The sequence below is a fragment of the Micropterus dolomieu genome, linkage group LG12 (assembly GCF_021292245.1).
Source record: "Micropterus dolomieu isolate WLL.071019.BEF.003 ecotype Adirondacks linkage group LG12, ASM2129224v1, whole genome shotgun sequence".
Classification (NCBI taxonomy): domain Eukaryota; kingdom Metazoa; phylum Chordata; class Actinopteri; order Centrarchiformes; family Centrarchidae; genus Micropterus; species Micropterus dolomieu.
The window spans coordinates 4,453,242-4,475,537 of NC_060161.1; the positions used below are offsets into that span (position 1 = coordinate 4,453,242).

The following is a 22,296-nucleotide window of genomic DNA, read 5'->3' on the forward strand; positions in this document are numbered from 1 at the left end:
ATGCGGAACTACTGATTTTCACCCGCACACCCGTAAATCACACTTTGCTAGCTTCTTCTCCTCATTCATCAAATGACAGTGAAGTTACGTGACAGCTGCTGTTATAAGAGCAGCAGAGTTAACGAGTTTGCCTCTCCCTCTGATGGCGTTTCACAAGAACATAACACAGATTGAGAAACGCCTCGAGACTCGGGGAAGTCATCACTGTGACAGTAATTTAAAATTCAAAAAGCAGAAACACGCTGTTCACACTGCAAAGTAAACTGCCAGGAAGGTGATTACCTGCAGCATCGTCACATTTACATGTCCTTTCCTGTTTTGTCCTCCAGGTGGCGATGGCGCCCAAGCCCAAGTACCCCTTCCCCACAGTGGACGTGCCCGACCACGCCCACTACACCATCGGCTCCGTCATCCTCGCCGTCGGCATCACCGGCATGATCGGCAACTTCCTGGTCATATACGCCTTCTGCAAGTACGACAACTTCCTGTGCCCTAATATGGCGTTTGGAAAAACGTACCATTCATACAAGTATGATGTCAGATGAGTGTGTAGTGCGTTCTGACTGCGTACAGTTTGTGTACATGCGTTGCCTCACTCTTTATAAACAAAATAAACTCACATTAGGTGTAATAATATTTCCTTTCTTGACCTTTTGAGAGTTTATTTTAGCTTTTATCTGACAGCTGAAACTACGACGGGAGGCCTGAGCTGAACTATCGGACTTTCGCCTCCCGAGGTACAAAGTGGTTTTAGCTGGTTAGCAACTTACTCCAGTTGACATCTCTGCAAACTAACACATAGAGGTCTTTGACATCAGAGCTGTCACTTCTTCACATCCTGGTAATTTTTTGAAAGTTTAAAACTGTGAAATTCTTTTACATTGCACCTTTAATATTTCCTGTGTTTGATCTTTTTTTTTTTGCCGAGTTCAGCAGCTGAACTTGTTGCAGGTTTAAATCCCCTCGATCATATTGTTTATCATCCACTTCTGTAATTATGTAAATCCAAACCTCAGATTAAAGTTTTTCATTGTCCCAGAGCTAGCACAGAAACAGGAAAATAGTTGTACACCTGGTCACATCGCAGAGCTTTAACACAGTCATACAATCATACAGTAGAAAGTAAAAACAGATAAACGTTTAAAAGTATTTGTGCTGATTCTCAACGCTTTAATGTCATAGTTTAGTGGGGGAAGCCCTTTGGCATCATTTATGAACTGTAGAAGCAAGTGTGTAGTAAATAACAGATACCGGTTTCCCATGTGAAACAAAAAGTCAACATTGATTCCTTTTAGTGAAGTTATGTAGGTTACGTTACTTAACTCACGTAAGTAAGGTAGTTATTTTAACCCAAACCAGGATCTTTTGCTAAACCTAAACAAGTGGATTTGGTGCCTAAACCTACCCAAATTGTGACGTTTCACATTAACCACTAGTTTTATTTTGAAAGTCTTGCATATTTATTATTGCTAATTTGACAACGGAGGCCTACACGTACAAAAAAGACCGTACCCAGGGTGTTAAAAAGCGACGCCAAGGGACATGTGACAAAATGGAAGCTGCAAATCTAGACTGCAGGAGGAGCCTTTTCTGTTCGTACAAATGTGACCTGTACTCTGAAAGCAAAAGGAAGCCAATGAAGCGAGGTGAAAATATCGGTGATGTGTTTTCTTCTTGTGGTTCCAGTTAAAAGCAGAGCAGCTTCATGTTTTTTTCTTTTAGAGCTGCTTCTTCTCACGCACGTGATGTGATAATTACAGGAAAAAGTCTGGTTTTTGTGTGCTGTTTGAAAGACTGTCAGTCTGCACAAACTGAAAGGATTCAGTTCTATTTTCCTTCCTGGTGTTGAAATAAAAGATAATTCACAAGTGGGAGAAACATCGTTTGACGAGCAAACACCTTTTGTTTCTGTTTCTCCTCTAAAACCTTCAATTCAGTTCATCTCCCGCTGTGATAAGCAGAGGGAGAGTCGGTAATGAGTCGTGTCTGCTGTCTTTTATCGACCCTGCGCTGCGTTTTTTTATCTTCCATCACTGCACAGAAAATGTCTCTGAAACAGAGCGTTTGCTGGAGTCTTTTGAAGAAGCTTCAGCACTTAAGATGAGCTCGACCGACCTATTGATTGGACCATTTGAGGCAGACCTGGTCCATGAAGGGTCTTCTATTGATTAAATGTTAAATTTGGTAGTGAAGCAGTGACGTTTCCGTGTGGGCTCTTCCTCGTCCTCCTTTAGTAACCGCATGATTAATCCAGCCAGTTAGCTTTAAGTTAGAGAGCAGCAGCAGCAGGAGGAGACTGATTAAATCAGCTTTAAAGGACAGCTTATTAGATACAAGCTTTTATTGGAATTTGAAGAAAAATGGTTTGAAGTTTGGCCCTGACTCAGATGTTACATCTCCTTTATCGAAAAGCCAAAGATCTTGATTGCACAGCTGCTGTTCTTCCGATTCAGAAAGATTTAGGGCCTATGTATGACAGGAGAGTGCAACCTGGGTGAAATAGGATGGATCATCTCCCCATTAAGAAAGACGCTGTGCGCACTTACGCACGAGGTACAGCAGCATAAGATCATTGATTATTTGAATCATTATGAAGTGACAGCAGCCTCTCTGATCAGGAATTTGTTAAAACACAAACACACAGCCAATAGAAATCTATTTACCCATGATCCATCAGGGGAGCTAACGTCTTGTTAAGAGGAGCCGAGCTCACCCGTAGTTTGCACCCGGCCTACAATCTCGACCATCGGATTCCCGCAACAGGAAGTAACGTTACTCTTTTACTCTGCTTCCAAAATGTTTCTCATTGTTGGTGAATTATTAAAAAAACAAAACACAACTTAATTTTGGGTTAAAGCGCGTTGTAATGCACATTACTGAGATTGTAACGGGTATAATATTACCGATTTTCTTTTAGTGATGCGTTATATTACTGCGTTACAGCAAAAAGAAATACATTACTGTAATTGCTCCCAACACTGCAACCCCTTCAATCAAGTCTTCTAAATACAAGCACATTTCCTGCTTCACACTCACACTGCAGCTCTAAACCAAACATTGTTCAAATCACTGCACAGAGTTCTGCTAAGATTTTCTGTTTATTTCCATCTGGTTTCTGCAGAATTTCAGGACATTTGCCATCATTCTGTTTTGAATCTGTTGGAAAAATATGCTCCAAATATATATTGTTTCGCAGGTGATGGAGGACAGATGAGAAAAGAGTTCATGGATTTTGGAGAAAGCAGTAAATGAATGTATTTTGTGTGAAAGCAATGATAAATGATTCACAGTTTGGTCCACATACACTTCTGTTCAACTTACTGTGTGAATAGTTTTGACAAATAACTTCAGTTTTGACCAATGCATGTTAGTAATTAAAAAGAAAACCGTAAAGTTTAGATTACCAACATCCCGCCTGTCCTATCAATTCAGTCTGTGTGGACTCAACAGGAAAGGCATCACATTAAGAAGATGAAGACACCGTTTTTTAGTTGTCTTTTTGTAGTTGATGGTAACTTGAGGGTCTTTTTCGTGCTCTGAAGATGTGGAATTTTGAACTTTCTATCTTGAAGCGGTCAAACAGTGATTACGTTTGTTTTAGTCTGTTTCTGAGTTTCTTTCAGCTTTCTCCACTCGTGTCTGTCTGTTAATTATAACCACACACACCAGAGAAACCCCTCTTACCGTGGCGTTAAACCTGCTCTGGTCTCGTGGCTTAAACATGGCGGTCTGTGTGTGTGTGTGTGTGTTGCAGAAGTCGCAGCCTGCGGACGCCGGCCAACATGTTCATCATCAACCTGGCGATCGCAGACCTGCTGATGTGTGTCACCCAGACGCCCACCTTCTTCATCACCAGCATGCACAGGAGGTGGATCTTTGGAGAGAAAGGTAGAAACAAGTCACCTTTTGCCTGATGAAGGTCTAGCACCGACGTATTGTTGTCAGTTTCCCCTCTGAACTTTTCACACGGTGTCATTTGTTTGAGGCCCAAAATGGTCAAATTACTCACTTTATTTTTACCTCCTTTAACCTAAAGAGGTCACGTATTCGGTGCCGTTTGTGTGTCGGCAGGATTACAGAAAAACTACTGGCTCAATTTTCATGAAAATTGGTGCGGAGAAACAGCATCGCAGGTCGGTTATGCAGCAGCTTATTGTGACACATATTTACATTTGTTGTTAGGCCGCGACCTCTAGTGGCAGAAGAAGTCAGGTGATGTAGTCAAAGTCCACGTAAGGAGGTGATGGGATGGACGAGTCAGGAAATCTTGGGACTTTAACTCAGGAGACTGAGGTTTGAGTCCCGCGTTATAGAAAGTCAAAGGTCACATGTTTTAAGTTATATGACATTTTGTACATGAAAATCATCATGTGACGTAATGTACTTGTTTTAAAGAAAAACCACAATCTTTTACTAAACCTAACCAAACTACCACCGTTTCACAACATTTACCACATGTTTAACGTCACGTGATTCAAGTTCCAGTACACCTGTCGCTGGATTGGTATTCGCCAACGGTCACATATGTAGTTTTTGGACACGTGACAATCTACGTATTTTGGTCAATGACAGAGAAAGACTTGGTTGGTGTGAAGCGTCTTCGTTAAGCGTAAACCCATAGGGATAGGAGCAGGGACAGATTTATTTTTAGCAAATTAATTAAACGCTGGTGTGATCGAACTTACTCTACATTTACTTGATTTGAAATAAGATTCGAATGCTGCTCTCCTGTGTGCAAGTCCTGTATTTAACCCATTCTACCTCCTTATGCTCTTTATAGTTTATAATACGTCTACTGACTTCTTCCATCGCTACTGCCGTACAGCCACTAGAGGTCACTAAAAATCTCAACATCTGTTGTAATAAGCGGTGTAATAATTGACCTACACGGCTGTTTTTCTTGTGAGGACGGGCAGCTTTTGTTTATTCACTCACAGAAACAAAATGAGTTGACAGCGACCGCTTATGATTGGTTGATTGTCGTTTTGGGACACTTATACGTTGGGACACAAATACGTTGCTAGCAACTGGTTTTAACCAAACCCTAAGCTCTGCTTCTTTCATGCAAGAGTCACTAAGGTTGCACTTTCGCACAGCTGAAGAATAAATCCGTTTAATATCTGTGGTACAAACCACAAGAGACTCGCTGCAATAACACGACACCGGCATGTAGATCTTTGTAGTCGTATTACAGCAAATTATATGTGGGAGATAAAAAGATCATTTCAATGAGCATTAGAGGTACTGTTACATGGACTTTGAAATTTTTTTTTAATTTTTTAAGACCTAGAACACAAACTTCAGCAAATTTAAGACTTTTTAAGGCCTTGAATTTTGATTTTGAAATTTAAGGCTTTTTAAGACTCCGCGGAAACCCTGTTTATGGTGGCAGCGCTTGTAGATTTGGGTCTCATAGAAGACTGGACTGTTGGCCTTGTAGGAGTTCTGTGCTCTGTGACTGTCCTTCTGGTTAGGAATATTTTAAGAGAAAGCAAAGATGAGAAATGAGGATAATAACAGAGAAAGACTTGGTTGGTGTGAAGCTTCTTCATTAAGCGTAAACCCATAGGGATAAGAGCAGGAACAGATTTATGTTTTAGCAATTTAATTGAAAGCTGGTGTCATCGGGCACTAAACTGTGATGGATTATCTTTCTGTGGCAAGTTTTAAATCTCTAAAAGTAGATTTTTAGCAAAAAGAACTGACACCAAAAAGGCTGCCTGGAGCAAAGGAAATCAAGATGATACCGATCATGTGTAAAATGGTCTGCAAATTTTATTTCATGGACTAAAACTGCTGGTGTGGTTCTTTAAACAACTAAACGATTGGCACTGAACATTTGTAGGAAAATTGGATATAGAGATACAAGATAGGAAATATATGTTCTCCCAAAGCTACCAAGTACCAGTGCACAGACTTGTAAAGATCTGATCCAGTCCTTGTCTGTGTCCCCCCCCCCTCCACCTTCAGGCTTTCAGATCCGTTTTAATTTCCCACCATGAAAGTATAATGTTCAGCTCAGAGAAAACAAGGCGAAGTGTTTTCATTTGAGTCGATCCTCGATCCTCCGTCTCCCCAGACAGATGCCCCGAGGTCATTTTAATAAGGCAGAGAGAGAGTTCACTTTAAGTTTTAATCACAGAGTGTAAAGAAAAAGAGAAAGACAAGCAGAGGAGGTGCTGGTTTATCTTGTTGAGTCTGTCTTTTAACAAGAAATTTACTCTTTCAGGGAGGATTGATCAGTTCATTAAACCACAGTCTGACTTTTCTTTGGCTGCGATGACTGTAAGAGAGGAGCAGTTATTGTGTCCTTCATAAATTAATTAAACATCATCAGCATCTTCTGCACCTGTATGTCTCGTTAAACTGCCTGCAGAGTTTTCTTTTACGCATTTTGCACTCCCTTTAGTCCACTTTATTTGAAAACATGCGTATCTATCTAACTACCTAGAGGCTCGATAGTCTGCTTTTAAACAGTTGGTTGCCCCCATTGTGTTTTCCATGACATACAAAGCAACTGAATCTTTATATCACATGTCACTTACAAATAGACTGTTACCTATCTTACGCCATGTCTTTCACTTGCAGGCGTTTCCTGTTCCAGTTCCTGTCCTATAAGTTCATTGAAAGTCTTAAATGCTTCTTCTTTCTTAAGCATAGCACATTTTTCAAACACTATCTGTCCCCATTACTGTAATCTTGTCTCTGTCTTTAGGTTGCGAGCTGTACGCGTTCTGCGGCGCTCTCTTCGGGATCTGCTCCATGATCACGCTGACGGTGATCGCTGTCGACCGCTACTTCGTTATCACGCGACCTCTGACCTCCATCGGGGTGTTGTCACGAAAACGGGCCCTCGTCGTCATCATGGCGGCGTGGTTGTACTCCCTGGGCTGGAGCCTGCCGCCGTTCTTCGGCTGGAGTAAGGACACACACACACACACACACACACACACACACACACTCTGTTATATGGGACCTTATTCGTTTATATGTTTGTTATCTGTTTGAACAGAGCCCTGAATCACACACACGATGTTTGTCAACTTAAAAGATCATTTTATAAAGTTACATGTTATTTTGTGTGAAAACAGTTGAGTGAACTACATCTCTCGTCTCGCACAATGTACGTCACCAAGATGTTACCGCGGTAATGCTAGCTAACGTTCATTGGTTGGTTGCTGCTAATTAGATAACGTAGCTTTGTTCCTCGCAGATATATATCTCATCATTTGTTTAATCCAACGACTCTCTGGCCTTTTATCACATCATCCTTTCATGGAAGTTCTTTGACGTTAGCTTCAGTCATTTAGAGAAAGAGTTACGTCACATACGCGACTTTTGGGTTTGTAGTCTTTGTAATTTTGTATTTTTGACTTTTTGTCTTATACAGTTTTACATTAAATATATATTATAAATTGACCATCATCATATGTGTAATTCAGACCACAATTCAAACGGGATCAAAAAATTCGTTGTCTCTTGCCGAACATATTTTTTCCAAAGTAAGGTGGTGGTCCATTGGAAGGAGAACCTCATGATGGTGCTAGAGGAAAATAGGAAAAAGAATAATATAACATAAACCATACCGGCGTACGGTGTCTGTGCTCCAGTCGCCTATAGTTCATGTTCACACGCGCTACACGTGGTTTGTTTTCCTTCTTCCCCTCACCTGCTTCTCATTCTCCTCACCAGACTGTCTCTCATTTCTACTAAGATATATGTAAATTATAATGTATTGAAACAGAAAAGCTCCTATAAATCCTTCAGGTTGAAAATGTTTCAGAGCAGAGGTCATGTCATAAATGTGCCATTTGCTTTTAGCAGTATGTGATTCTAAGATTGAGTTTTTTTATATTTATGAGGACATGTGGAGAATGAAAGAAAACATTTCTTCAGGAATCTGATTCAGGACTTGATGAGTTCCTGGGTTCAGGTCTGGAGCAGCTGGAGGTGAACGTAGAGTCTGTCAACCTTCTAACCCAATGTAAACGTGCTGTCATTTGAATGGAGTCTGGTATGTTGTTAAATCTTTAAATTTGATCATACGTTTGAACTTTTTCCCCTGGGTAATTCTTTGTCATTCATTTCCAGTGACGGCTCTCAGGGGCCAGACTGAGGCCAGCTGCTGTTATGGGACAAGCATGAAATTAAACATTAATAATTAAAACAAAGTAGGACAATGTGTAATTTTATAGTTTCATAGAAACAAATATTCAATCTTTGATCTCTTAGACAACAGATGAAAATTCACACCAAAAAGAAACAATGCACACATCATATGCATGACTTACACATGTTCCCGATGTATTTCCTTCATATATATATATATATATAAATAAAGTACTAGAAAGAGTACACTCTAATACAGGAAAAGATCAGAACTTTTTGTAACGATAAAACACTGACAATAAAAACATTCACGCATCTGAAAGTTTATATTCACATTGAAAAATATCACTGACTGTTTCAAATACACAACTTACACAATATTACCTACAAAAAATGTCATTTACTCTTTGTCTATGAAGATTCTCAGTCATCCAGGTCATAGTTATCCAACGAAGGTTACAATCAAGGGCAACTGGACTTGGTTGAAGATACTGGAAGACGTTTCCCAGTATCTTCAACCAAGTCCAGTTGCCCTTGATTTTAACCTTCGTTGGATATTTACTCTTTATTTTCCTCTTTATACAACAAAGCAAAACAAGAAAGAGGATAAGAGAATAAATCAGTGCTGAAGGCAGAAATAGCAGAACAGCCTCAGTGTTTATACAGTATGTGGTCTCTTGGCTGTGTTCTTGTTAAGGAGATAAACACAGAGAGACATTTAACCACGAGGAAACATTTTGTTTGCATGTTGACAGACAGAAAACACTGCAGCTGATATCATTAGCAACACGCAACAATTTATTTCTATAACGCTATTTCTCCTTATTTTAGTTTCATTTCAGTGATGTTAGCTGAAATGAAAACGGATCAAACTGATGCCGAAATAACTACAATATGATGCAGATTTGTTACACCTATGAATTCATGCTTTGTCAGGTCTGTCAGCAGGACAACAACTTCTAAATTGTTTGTTTTCTGAATGTAGTTTGGATTGATCAGGGCTACGCTATGCTAACTTGTTACCAGTAAAGTACAACGATAGCTGGTATAAAGTTACAGACACATGTTTTCTGAACTCACCAGGTAGTTCAACTTCCTTGCTTTCTTTTCTCCAAGTAACGTCCAGATTTGTCCGGTTTTGATATAGTGTAGTCCAACAGAGCTCTGGGTGCCAACCGACGCTAACAATAACAGTGGAACCGCAAATGCACGGAAGCTAGCTGCTGACAAGCGTAGCTGTCAGAGCATAATCCAGACGGGGGTTTATTTGTCCAAAAGCTGCAGCGCTGCTCCCGTCTCTTTCTTCTACACTTCCCCGTAGTTTAGCAGCTCTCCGTCGGCCAGCGGTGTCAATAACCCGCTCTGCTTGGTCCTCTCCAAACAACGCTCTCAAGCCATCGGTGACGTCCGGACAATCTCAACGCTGATAGGCTTTTTGCAACATAGCTCCATGCAAATTTCACACTCAAGTTAAAAAAACTTCCACACAGCCTGGAGCAAATTCGCAGGAATTCGTGACTTTGTATGTAATCAAGCCGCCCGAAACGCTGGATTCGCTTTCAGTGTGAACATAGCTTCAGTCATTCGCTTCCACTTCCGGCTCATGGAACCTTACTTTGGAAAAAAATATGTCCGGTAGTCAATGGTGAGAGACAACTTATTTTTTGATCCTGTTTGAACTGAGCCCAGAATTACACATATTATGGTGGTCCACCAATGGGAGGGACTTAGGGCGTAGTCACACTAGGCCCGGTTTCCGTGATTGTCCCTCCTCCCCACTCCACCGCTGGCCTGCGCTCACACTGCGCCTAACGATCTGAGCCGGAGCACGTTTAGGTCATCACTCAGTCAGTGTTTCCCATACATTGATTTGTTTGTGGCGGCCCGCAACAGTATCACCGCCAACCGCCACATATTAATATGATCTATTTAAAATCGTACTTGATTGCAGAGTCCTGAGTATATATTCGCGCAGCATTGTCTCCCTCTCTAAGTGTTGTCTAAGTGTTCGCTTACGACTGATTAAATGCAAACCGTTCTCCCTCCCAAGTGTTAATGTATGGTGAAGACCCCTTTCACTGGCAAAACCCTTTAGCGTCATTGCTAAAAGTAAGCATGGCGGCTGTGGCTCAGGAGGTAGAGCAGGTTGCCTGAGGTTCAATCCCAGGCTACATGTTGAGGTGTCCTTGGGCAAGATACTGAACCCTGAATTGCCAGTTCTGTTTGAGCACTTAGGCTCAGTGAGTGGATGTAGTGTAAAAGCACTTTAAGTGGTCGAAAAGACTAGAAAGGTGCTATACGGAGCATTTATATAAATAACAGAAATGTAAGGAGGTGGTTGGGTGGACATAGTTTTATTGTCTAAAATTATCCAAATTCACTACTTTTATTTTGAAAGACTTCTAACCAGATGTTGCATGTTTATTCTTGTTAACTTAACGGCGCGGAGCCCTTCACGTGCAAAAATAACACTAAATGGCTCCCAGTGACGCCAAGAGGTCAGAACCTGCCCTCCCTTTTCTTCCTCTCAGTCTGTCAGGCTGCACGTTTGTGTTTGAACAGAGCGTGAAATGTGTGGCCGTGGCAACAAGAGTGTCCAGATGGGACATTAAAACTCTCTCTCTCTGTGTGTCTGTTTATGTCTCTCGCCCCTCAGGTGCCTACGTCCCGGAGGGCCTGCTCACTTCCTGTTCGTGGGACTACATGACCTTTACCCCGTCGGTGCGAGCGTACACTATGCTGCTCTTCATCTTCGCCTTCTTCCTGCCGCTCTTCATCATCATCTACTGCTACCTCTTCATCTTCCGCGCCATCCGCAACACCAACCGGTCAGTCAGCGTACGTGTGTTTGGCAGGGCTTGACATTAACGTTTTTGCGCACTAGCCAGTGTGGTTACTAGCCCCACAGCATTTTCACTAGCCACATTTTTGTTGTTGGAAAATTGAGTTTTATATGATTAAAGTTGACTATGTAAAGCTCCTTTTTGTTTGAAAACATAGAGTCTATTAAGATAATCACATAAAAGAGTCGCTTCGTATTGACAGATTCAACGTTTATAGGCCTATTCTTGTTTGACAAAAGTCTGGATGTCATATTTGGCGCACCTTTAGCGGCGGCACTGCAGCTGTGAAACTCATATCACTCAAATCACAAAACTCACACGGACTAATAATAACAACAAACGCACCAACATACATATACAGTTAAAACCGCAGACTTACTTTTGTCAGCTGTTTTCTCAAGTTCTGGGCCTGTAAAGCATGGGAGTGCATTTGGTCACAGGAATGTTGATGAATATTCACTGTTTTTATCAATATTTCAATGTTGGAAGCTTAATATTATTTGGAACGTGGTTGTATGGGCAGAAATAGTGTTTTACAATACCAGTGAACATATTAACAGTAAATATGGCCAAAATATGGACATTCACCTGGTATATTTTTGAAAAAGTGTGTAATAACTGTTGTGTATTAGATTCTTTTCATCCAATTTACAGTTAAAGGTGTATTAGAAGGTATTCTGTTGAACTATAATGAATTGGATGATGGTTTTGATGGTGATATTGCTATTAAAATATAAATTTTATACCAGGCGAGGATGAAAATATCCTTTTGCTCTTTATTAGCAAATTAAATAGGTTCATTTACAATTGATTCGTATTACGTAGCTTCTGACCTTTCAAAGAATTATGCATTTAGGCCTAATGGTTGAGGAGTTATAGTCACACGGTAGAGCTACAGTATTAGCCTGATGTTGGTTCACGCTAATTGCCGTGTTAGTTGTAGTGGGTCACTTACCATCCAACAAGCTAATAAACAAGCCACCAAACAGGTTAAGTAACATTAATAAAGCTAACATAGAGCACTCACGGTAATCATCATCGTTTTTGTTGTGACTAATTAATGAATGAGTATTATCTGTATTAAAGAGAAAAAACTCAACGTTACTTTGAGATCCACATCTACTGTAGAGATTTTGGTCTCTTCAAACCGGACTTGTGTGTGTCAGTGACATAAGGGGGAAAGCAGGAAGTTGATCAAACCACTGGGAGGCAAAGGAGAGGGGGCTCAAAATGTTTCTAAACCTAAAACGCATTTAGTTTTCCCCTTTTGTGTTTGTTTTGGTTAGTATATATTATTATATAAGTTACATGTGCACGGTGTCCCCACAGGTATAGCACTACAGGTGTGTGTGTCTGTGTGATTTCAGGGCCGTGGGGAAGACAAACGGCAGCATTCACAGTCATGGCAGCGGTCGAGACTCCCACCGGATGCACAATGAGTGGAAAATGGCAAAGATCGCTCTGATTGTCATCCTGCTCTACGTCATCTCCTGGTCGCCGTACTCCGCCGTTGCTCTCACCGCCTTCGCCGGGTAAAACAAGACCACCGCCAGACGTGTGCTGCTTACAGCAACATCGATAAAATCACAGTATCACAGTTTCAAACCTGCAGCCGCCAAATTCAAATGTCGAGGTCAGGGATGGTCTTTAGCTGCAGTTCCTCTAATGACCTGATGATGCTGCTCCAAGAAAACTAATTTTAATAAAATGAACAGGAAAAATACTCTGCTAAAAGTACAAAATAATGTAAAAGTACTTATTAGTATCATGCGGAATGGCCAATGTAAGAGAAATTAATTAAATTATTATTGATGCATTAATGTGTTCATCACTTTAATGTTGCAGATGCAAAGGTGGAGCTAGTTTCATAGTTTTTATACACTGCTGGGTAGCTTGTGTATTTCACCAAGGGACCAATAAAGTCTTAATTGTAATCAGTAATAATACAAACTAATTTATTAGTTGATTATATTTTTACTATATATTGTATTATTCATCTGAATCTGCAAAGTAACTAAAGCTGCCGGATAAAAGTGTAATATTTCCCTCAGAAATGTGGAAAAGTAGAAAATAGCAGAAATGGTCAAGTTAAAGTACAAGCTGGGGGGAGAATGGACGTGTGGTCCACTTTGGTTCCCCTCAGGGAACGTGAACTTGACCCCGACCCCCTACGATGCAGCTGAAGTGTCCGTTTGCAAAGGTTCTTCTGGGTCCTCACTGTGGTGGTGTTGTTGTGTTTCAGGTACGCAGACATATTGACTCCCTACATGAACTCTGTGCCCGCCGTCATCGCCAAGGCCTCGGCCATCCACAACCCCATCATCTACGCCATCACGCACCCGAAATACAGGTAACATGCTGCATGACTGAACAATAACCTCCTTACCAACTGAAGAAACGTCTTCGAGTATCTTCAACCAAGTCCAGCTGCCCTTGATTTTAACCTTCCTTGGATATCTGTGACCTGGGCGACTGAGAACCTTCACAGATTCCTTACCAAGGTCATTGTAGTTTTGCATTTGTCATTAGTTTTTATTTTTATTCTGTTTCGACTTTACAAGTTCAGTTTAGTTTTTAAAGCAGGTTTGCTAGTTCAGTCTAGTTTATATTTTTTAAAAATGTTAAGTTTTAGTTTAGTTTTTATTAGCTTCACTGTTAGTTTTAGGGAGATTTCACACCTGCCTCATTTAGTTCGGTCGAATCGCACCAGAGTTCGTTTTCCCCCTTGGTGCAGTTCATTTGGACAGGTGTGAATGCAGAAATTTGGACGGACTTTGTGGGATTTTTCCCCTTGAGAAACGTTCTACATATTTCTTCACCTTCCACTGCGAGGTACTTGCTCTTATCAGTGACAAAGTGAAAGTAAGCCCAAATTACTCTGCCGCTTTCTCCCGACTTTGCTGCCGCTAGACTTCATATCCAACCCGAAATACTAGGCTTATGTCGACCCTAATAGACATTCACTCTGTAATTTTAGTTTATTGTAGTTCTGCAAACAAAAAAATACAGTTTACGTTAGTTTGATTTTTTCGTAAAGACTCATTTTCTTTTTTGAACCTTTTTATTAAACATTTTAAGTTTTATGCAATAAAAGAAAGAGGGGGAAAAAGGAATTAATAAAATAATAGTGGAGGAGTGCAGATTCACCCGGCTGTGTTTCTAAAAAAATGTGTAACCTTCTCTAAAGCCAGACAATAGTTAAGTCTATTCACCCATTGTGATTGGCTAGGCGGATCCACAGCAGTCCGTTTAGACAAAAATACATTTTTTGGGCATCCCAAAGACATGAGCTGAATGGATGAAGTTAAACTGCAGATTCAAGTAATCTCCCAGTAGTTCCATTATAGGGGAGGAGCCATATTCCATATTTAAGACTTTAGTGAGTATTTTCTATGGCCTCCCACCACGGACCTAGTTTTGGGCATAACCAAGCCATATAGAAGAAATTTCTGGTTCTTGCTTCTGAAGCTCCAGTTTTTAATCAGGAGTGTAAAAGAATATGTTGGAAACTACTTTTCAGCTTTTGTATCTAGCACTTATCTTTGTGTGCGCCCTGAGGCAGTAAGGACCATTGATTATCATCAAATTGTGTTTCAAGATCTGTCTCCCATTTCCCTCTGAGCAAATTGGTGTTAACAATAAATCACAGGCCACTGAAATATGTTTACGTTGGATTCCTTGGGTTTGTGATAAATTGTGAAAGCTTTGTTTTTTCCAGGGATCTGAACGTTTAAAATGTCTCAGCTGTAGATATCTATGTGTGTGGCAGGTATTTGCTAAGTCATTAAATTGCTGGAATAGCATCAGTCTGTCACCGCTATGTAGGTCATCAAGCTCAGTTATATTTTTCTGGGCACACACTTAAAAAACTAGATCTTACTGGACAAATTCTAGAAAAGGGTTAGACATACTGTTACAGTTTTGTGGTGATAGGCAGGGTTGAGCAGGTTGGAGGACCCAAATGCAGGACACGAAAAGCCAGCAGGAACAGTTCAGAGAAGGGTTTTAATATAAAAAAAGGCGAGCACGCTTACAAACAGAGTGGCTGAAAACAAAGGCTGTCCAACAGAAATCCAAAAAGGGTGAAAACCAGAATCCAAAAATGAGCAGGGTAACAGGAAGACACGGCGAGTAAGGCTGAAGACACAAGAACAAACTGCAACACTGGGTGACAACAAACAATGACCCATCAAAGACAAGACAGAAACACAAGGTATATATACACAGGGACTAACGAGCAGGGCGGGAGCAACACAGGAGAAAGACATGAGGCTAACGAGGCAGGCAGAGCAGAGAGGAGAACAGAGAGACAGTCAGGCAGAGGGATACTGGAGGGAATAGACATGACACAGGTTACTGAACACATAACAGATCAGAGGAATAAATATAAATGAATCAAGACACAAGCAGACACATCCCCACTGAACTAACACCAACAAGGAAAACAGACGAAGTGAAGCGAAGTAAAACACTGAACTGGAAACTAATGCATCAAGAAGACAGACATGAGTGACAGACAGAGACGAAAATAATGCAGACGAGGAACAAGAAATAAATACTAAAACATAACCGAGGCACAGGACTGGGAACAAAGACAAACTAAAACACAGGACCAAGAGCTAAGATAAAAGAGGAGACATAAACTACTAAGGACAAGGAACGAGAGAAACAGGCAAATAGACATATGAAACAATGGCAAAAACTCAAACTCACAGGGAAACAACTACAACTCATAACACATACTAGGCGTGAGTAGACACACAGAGGTCCTGTTCTAAATGATGACTGACTTTACCCCATACTTTAATTGACTCAGTTGTGTTTGGGTTATCTGTGTATTTGTTTTAAATCTCTGTTAATTTTCGTTTTCAACCCTCCTCAAAATCCCCTCTTGATTTAATCTACCAATTTTAGTTTTAAACGCTCTCAGAAGAGGATTATTGATCGTCCTTAGAGAAGAAAAACATCGACAACATACAACCTAAAGCTCGGCGGCAGGCTCTCACCTGAACCTATTTGTTCATTAGTATCTGAATTTAGTTTGACTCCAGCTAACCTGCCTGTTATTCTGCTCAGTGGACCGTCACACTGTTTGAAGATTGATCCAATCACACAAGGCGCTCTAACAACTGAACCAATCGCTGCTCAATTAACCTGAATGTTAACTGGGCTGGAGACAATCGAACACACACAATGGACTGATGCAGAACACCTGACCTTGTTTTAAAGTGTAAGAGAAAACAGCTTGTGTAACTCTAGGTGTTTAATACAACATCTGTAACATCATGAAGGAAAAGCAGAGAGCTGTTTGATGCTTGAAGCTTTAAATTCTATATTCAAACAAAAAGCAATAAAATGGTTTAGTTAAAGTCCTGTTTGGTGGCTTTTATTCAAAAGTCAAAGCTTATAATGTGACATCTAATAAACAAATTTACAGGGTTATACTATACACAGCTAGCTACTGTTCGTAACAGCTGTCCGTAATTCATCCTCAGCACTGCGTCACTTTAGAATACCGTGAAACTTTGACTTTGTACCCTGAATACTTCAACATTTTGGAAAATAGTGTTATGTTAGCGATATGTTCAGGTGGATATCAATCTCATGTGTGTTCAGTGCAGAGCTGGAGTCAGGGTGTGGTTAGCCTAGCTTAGCATTACACCTGTAAAGATCACAAACAGAAATATAAATATATATATATATAAATATTGTGTGCAGGCACTACTTCTTGACAAACAGCAGAAGATCCGTCTGCCCACAACTTCAGTGCAGTTGCCGGTTACAGTCAGTGAGAATAGACTTTGGTTTCGACCTGTAGGCACGATGCTTGCTCATGGGCTCTTCTGTCGAGGCGTAACGTCTAACCGGTGGAGCTCTAGAGCTTATGGGAAGTGGTGTTCCCTTAAACCCACTATAAAACCATAACAGTGATTAAAGTTAGTTTTTTATCTGGACATGTGAAAACAGAAAACGGAAGTTATCTTGGAAGGAGGCACCTGCTCCCGTTGCCTAACAGTAGAGTCAACCTCTTAACCAACGAAGAACTGATCAAAGCTTCAATCCAGCTGGAGGCAATCTCTGGATCTCTCTGTGTCTGTACAGGTTAGCGTTAGCCAAGTACATCCCATTCCTCGGCGCCTTGCTCTGCATCCGTCCTCGTGACCTCCGCTCGGCCAGCAGCAGCTTCATGTCGACGCGTCGCTCCACGGTGACCAGCCAGACCTCCGACATCAGCAGCCAGTTCAGGCGGCAGAGCAACGGCAAGTCCCGCCTCTCCTCCGTCTCCGACAGCGAATCGGTAAGCTCAGATCCATTTGGCGCTCAGGTGTGTGTGCACCGCCGTGCGAGTCAAAGAGTGTGGTTTTTTTTTTCTCTGCAGGGTTTGACGGACACTGAAGCTGACCTGTCCAGCATGGGCTCCAGACCAGCCAGCCGCCAGGTCTCCTGTGACATCAGCAGAGACACCGCCGAGCTCCCCGAAATCAAACCCTCCTTCAGCTTCAAGTCCAAGATGAAGAGCCACGACTCGGGCATCTTCGAAAAGGTAAACGCCTCGCCAGCTCCTCCCATGGGTTACCGCTGGCTTGATTTGCCGCAGGCCTGCAGTGTTTTATCGTGTTTGTCAACACATTCTTACTCCTAAGCCGCTTGGTCAAGACCCTTGGCGTTGCTTTTTAACGCCTTCAGTGACGTTTTCAACATTTAAGGCTCTACGGTTTGTTTGAAGTTTGAAACAAAATAAAACTAGTGATTAATGTTAAACATCACAAATTGGTTAGGTTCTGGAAAACATCATAATTTGGATTAAAATAAATAGTTACTAACGGCACTTATGCAATTTTACTAAAAACAGTCAATGTTGACTAGCGACTGAGACCAAGTGTTTACTGCGGTAATAAATCAGCTGAGAAGTAGCCTCATTTTCTTATTGACTTCGATACAATCACACTACTTTCTGCAGCCAGTGGAGTCGCCCCCTGCTGGCTGCTAGAGAGAATGCAGGTTTAAGGTGCTTCAGCACTGGCTTCACTTGTGAGAGCCAGAGGTTTCCCCCGGGCTCAAATAACAGCCAATCCAGATGATTGACAGGTCCCGGGGTCAGGATCTGACCAACTGAAGGGGACGATGATAATAATAATAATCTTTATTTTTAGAGTACTTTTCAAAAACCATGTTACAAAGTGCTTAAACAAGCGCATACAATAAAACACAGATTAGAAATACACAAAAAAGAAGAAAGAAGAAAAGACATAAGAAACACAAAATATAGTTAAAAAAAAAGAAAAAATATATTAAGTAGAATAAAATTAAATCAACAAAAATCAGAAAAGGCTCTCCTATAAAAGTATGTTGTAAGAAGGGACTTAAAAGAGTTCACTGACTCAGCTGACCTGATGTCTCAAAGAGATAATTTGCACAGCTGGAGTCAGATTAAACAGCAGATTACCACAGCAGGACACCCACAAGTGTTTTTCAGAAGGCATTTTACCCTTCATGTAGATCATTATCGCTGCATTCAGCTGGTGAGGAGTAGTGTGTGTGTCTGGTGAAAGCAGATCTGTGCAGCTCCAAACACCAGAACATCTTTTTTCAAAACACCGTTGTTAATCTGCTGCTCTGTGTTTCATATTTTCTCTGCTCAATGTGCTTTTCAGCTCGGACAAGAAAATCCTCTTTTCCTTTTGATCTATCATTGAATCGAGTGAGTCGCTCGGGTTTTTAAAAGTGTTTTAAAATTCTGCAAAACGGATTAGAGTTTAATGACTCCAGTTTCCTGCTTTACTCGCTCATACTTTTGATGAAAATCTAAATATATTAAATTCTTTCCTGGGATTTAATGTGACAGGAAGTGGTGCAGAGGAGAATCTCCATCATGGCTGCAGCCGGATGCTGGTTAATCAGTCTGATAATCACTGGCTCCCGTTCATTTTTGTGTCTTTTTTGCAGATGTCCGGTGACACTGATATCTCCATGGCAGGAGTCAGTGAACGCGGCAGCATCCCAAACGTAAGTACTGTCCAGCTGTCCACACAGCGGATCTTAATCTGAAGTTATGAAAGCAAACATAAAAATAATAATCTGTGAGTGGTGTTTTCCGTCTCTTATTTACCCACTTTGAGTGGTTTACTTCGCGGCTCTGAACTGTGTTTCTAAGCTAATTTAGCCTTACTAGCTAATGTAGCTTTCACTGGCGCAGGCGAGAGAGACACCATCGGACACAAACAAGAGATAATTTCTCCTCTGTGTGTCAGCTGAAAAATGCATCGTCTCAAAGCTGGAAATTGGCTGTTTTTCTGACTTTTTAGTGGACAGTGACGCTACAAACACATGGTGATCTTAAGCCGTTTTTCCATTACCAGCTCAACTCGCCTCGACTTGACTCTACTCGACTCGGTTTGGCCCTGCTCCGTTTTCCATTGCAGATAGTGCCCACAGATAGTACCCCTCAATGTAGCTGGTCGTCATAGCTACGCCACACACAACTGGTGCGCTGTAATTTTCAATGTGACACACACACCAGCAATCCACACAGCTGTCTCTTTATTTAAGGTAAAGCGTTTCAACGTTCCTCAGAATGTAAAGACAGATAAACGGTATGAAAACCTCCCAGCTGTGTTTTCCTCTGCCGTTGTTGCTGCAGCGGTCTGTGTGACGGCGGGAGCAGAGGGCTCTGTGAGCGGGCGGCTGGCCGGCCTCACACGCTCCTCCCACGGGTCACAGCAGGCTTCCCCCGCAGCCACTCGCGGAGCTTCTCAACTCCGAAAATATTCAAGCACATTTTTGTTCCGCTGTCACTTCTCGTAAAACTGTCAATATTGGAAATCTACGCAGCTGATTTCTCACCTCAAAACTTCTCAGAAGTGGATTTAGTGATGAAATTCCATACGAAAACTGTAAAATATAAAACTTTCTGTTGCTGGCCTCTGTCTGGTGCAGCAATGATGATGCAGTGAATAGTGAATATTCTCTCTGACCAGTCAGCAGTCTGCTGTGTTTTCACGTCACATTTTAGTTTCGCCTCAGCTCGCTTGGAACCTCGACGGAGGTTATACAAAAAAAATTACCTGGTAGCAGGTACAGGTACAACTTTTCCACAATGAAAACCAAAAAAAGGCGAGTAGAGTCGAGGTGAGTCGAGGTGAGTCGAGCTGGTACTGTGCAGTGGAAAAGGGGCTTTATAGACAATGATGTATTGCTGCAGATTAAACTACGCAACAGGATAAAGAGTTTGAATGAGCTTAACCTTCAGCAGTAAAATGCAACATCCACATTAATGCAGCAGGAATATTAATCCAGAAACATCAGATATAATGGTGAAACACTGACCGGGAACATTTTTCTGAGTTGAGTACCTTTAATTTCATACTGGAAGTACATTTATGCCTGGTACACACTAGAGGTCAGCTGGTTGTTCTTGTGGGCTGTGTTTTGCACAGAAAAACAAAAGAAGAGAATCAAACTGTGGATGAACTCGAGGCTGAGAACAGGGAATGAGCAGGTTTATACACTTTCACGTTTTATAGTGCGAGTAGATACACAACATGCTGGTGACTCTTTCCACTCACCTTCCTCTCATTGGCCGTTGCAGGTTTCCGGAAGTTAACTGATTTGGAATTGTAATATTGACGATCCGTAACTGGGGAGCCTTAAGAGTATGTCTATAATCCCCTCCCACTACAGGATTATTTGGGCCAATAATCTGTTCATCAACCAGCCTCAGCTTTGCGAATCGGACCCAGTATTAGCCTGATTGTCCTCTAGTGTACAGCCAGCATGAGCTCATAATACTTAAGGGTTTTAAAGCATTAGTGGAGTATATTCACAGTTTAGTATTAGTACTTTTACTGAAGTAAAGGATCGGAATACTTCTCCCAAAGCTGGACTTGGTGGATGGATTTTTTTTTTGTTTTTTTGAATACGTACAATCTGTTAATCTTAATAAGTTAAAAGCGATATAATTCTGAAATTAAATGATGAGCTGTATTTTCCTGTTTGACAGAGCGGGGATCTTGCAGAGGGACACGTGACGAGAAGCACGATTGGTCGAATCCCGAGCATCGTCGTCACCTCTGAGTCCAGCCCCTTTCTTCCCATCAGTCGAAAAGGTTCCAGCACTGCCCGCTCCAAGACAGCCAACAACACAAAGGCGGGGTCTGGGTAGAGCCCCGCCCCCTCCAGCTGATCACCTGCAGCCACCTGACCAGCTCACGTCCAGTCAGATAATTAGAAGTGTAGAGTTCAAACACACCTGAAGAACACAAGAAAGCCATTTGATCAAAGCAAACATGACGGTGTTGGGTACGGTGGGGACTACGTCAAAGATTTATTGGTAGTGGACAGAATTACTCCTGATAAATGTCAAAGAACGGCTGTAGCCATGATTAATATAGACTGCGACCAGTACCAACTGAACCAAACAGCACTTATATTTTTGTCCCAACTAACGTGTATTAGGTGTTAAGTTGTCAAGAAGACTGTAATATGAAAATGTTTCTTATGCTACTTAAGTAAACAAGCATTGGAGGGTGGATTGTTTTTTTTTTACTTTAACCCCAAAAACATAATTTTCCTGCATCTGATTTCCATCCCCAAAATCCCAACTCGTCACATAAGGACGCTTGGTCAAGACCCCTTGGCGTCACTTTTTAACGCCCTAAGTACCCTTAAGGGTCGTTTTAGGGTCTAAACAATAGATATGTAACGCAATTTTTAAACGGCACGTTGTTGACAAAACGTTAATGGTTTGGGTTAAAATAACCGCGTTACTTACGTAACTTGACTTTCTTAAATTAAGTAACATACTTATGCAACTAACATAACCTACATAATTTAAATAAAAAAATTCAATTTGTACTTTTTGTTTCACACGAGCAACGAACACCAGTCCCCTGGTTGAAAGTCCGGTTTCTGGACTACCTCCTTACTCAGACCTTTCTGTTAAGTATCCTACACCTACCTTTAGCGGTCAAAAATTATGCTACGTTCCCCCCAGTGCATTGAACAATGACGTTAAGGGGCTCCCCAGTGCATTGGGTTAGGGGTAGGGTTAGCCCTAGATGCCAACAGGACTTGGCCATGTATTCTTATGTGATGATGTTTATGTGTGACTTGGGAGTAAGAATGGCTTGCTATCCCTGATTCAGATGGATGTAAACAGATGTAAGTTTTTTTTTTTAAACTCCTCTTATCATTGTATTTTTCTCTTCAGGTGAGACAGGTTATGGTCCCTGAGCCTTTTTAACAAACATTTTCATTTGTTTCAGGACAAGGAAATTATTAATATGAGATTTTTCTACAAACCCTGTGGATTCCTGTTTGTGTGCTTGTTGTGTTTTGCTTTTGA

At 41.3% G+C, this 22,296-nt stretch overlaps 1 protein-coding gene and 1 long non-coding RNA gene across 2 annotated transcripts; one reads left to right on the forward strand and one right to left on the reverse strand.

Annotated features, from left to right (window-relative positions):
• Positions 1 to 335: 335 nt before the first annotated feature.
• Positions 336 to 21,441, forward strand: LOC123980843 (melanopsin-A-like). The gene is made up of 10 exons (XM_046065392.1): positions 336 to 472; positions 3,755 to 3,888; positions 6,716 to 6,919; positions 10,766 to 10,937; positions 12,320 to 12,484; positions 13,195 to 13,302; positions 17,055 to 17,250; positions 17,332 to 17,496; positions 18,900 to 18,959; positions 20,953 to 21,441. Exons 1-10 carry the CDS (start codon positions 336 to 338, stop codon positions 21,112 to 21,114), a joined length of 1,503 nt encoding a protein of 500 aa, XP_045921348.1. The 3' UTR covers positions 21,115 to 21,441.
• Positions 5,717 to 12,104, reverse strand: LOC123980845. The gene is made up of 3 exons (XR_006827568.1): positions 11,980 to 12,104; positions 11,332 to 11,361; positions 5,717 to 6,914 (listed from the first exon to the last, which is right to left on the reverse strand). It is a non-coding gene; the product is annotated as an uncharacterized LOC123980845 (long non-coding RNA).
• Positions 21,442 to 22,296: the final 855 nt, after the last annotated feature.

Coding starts and splice junctions, on each gene's coding strand:
- LOC123980843 (XM_046065392.1), top strand. CDS start 336: ATGGCGCCCAAGCCCAAGTACCCCTTCCCCACAGTGGACGTGCCCGAC. Junction 10,938..12,319: donor GCCATCCGCAACACCAACCG/GTCAGTCAGCGT, acceptor GTGTGATTTCAG/GGCCGTGGGGAAGACAAACG. Junction 17,251..17,331: donor CCGTCTCCGACAGCGAATCG/GTAAGCTCAGAT, acceptor TTTTCTCTGCAG/GGTTTGACGGACACTGAAGC.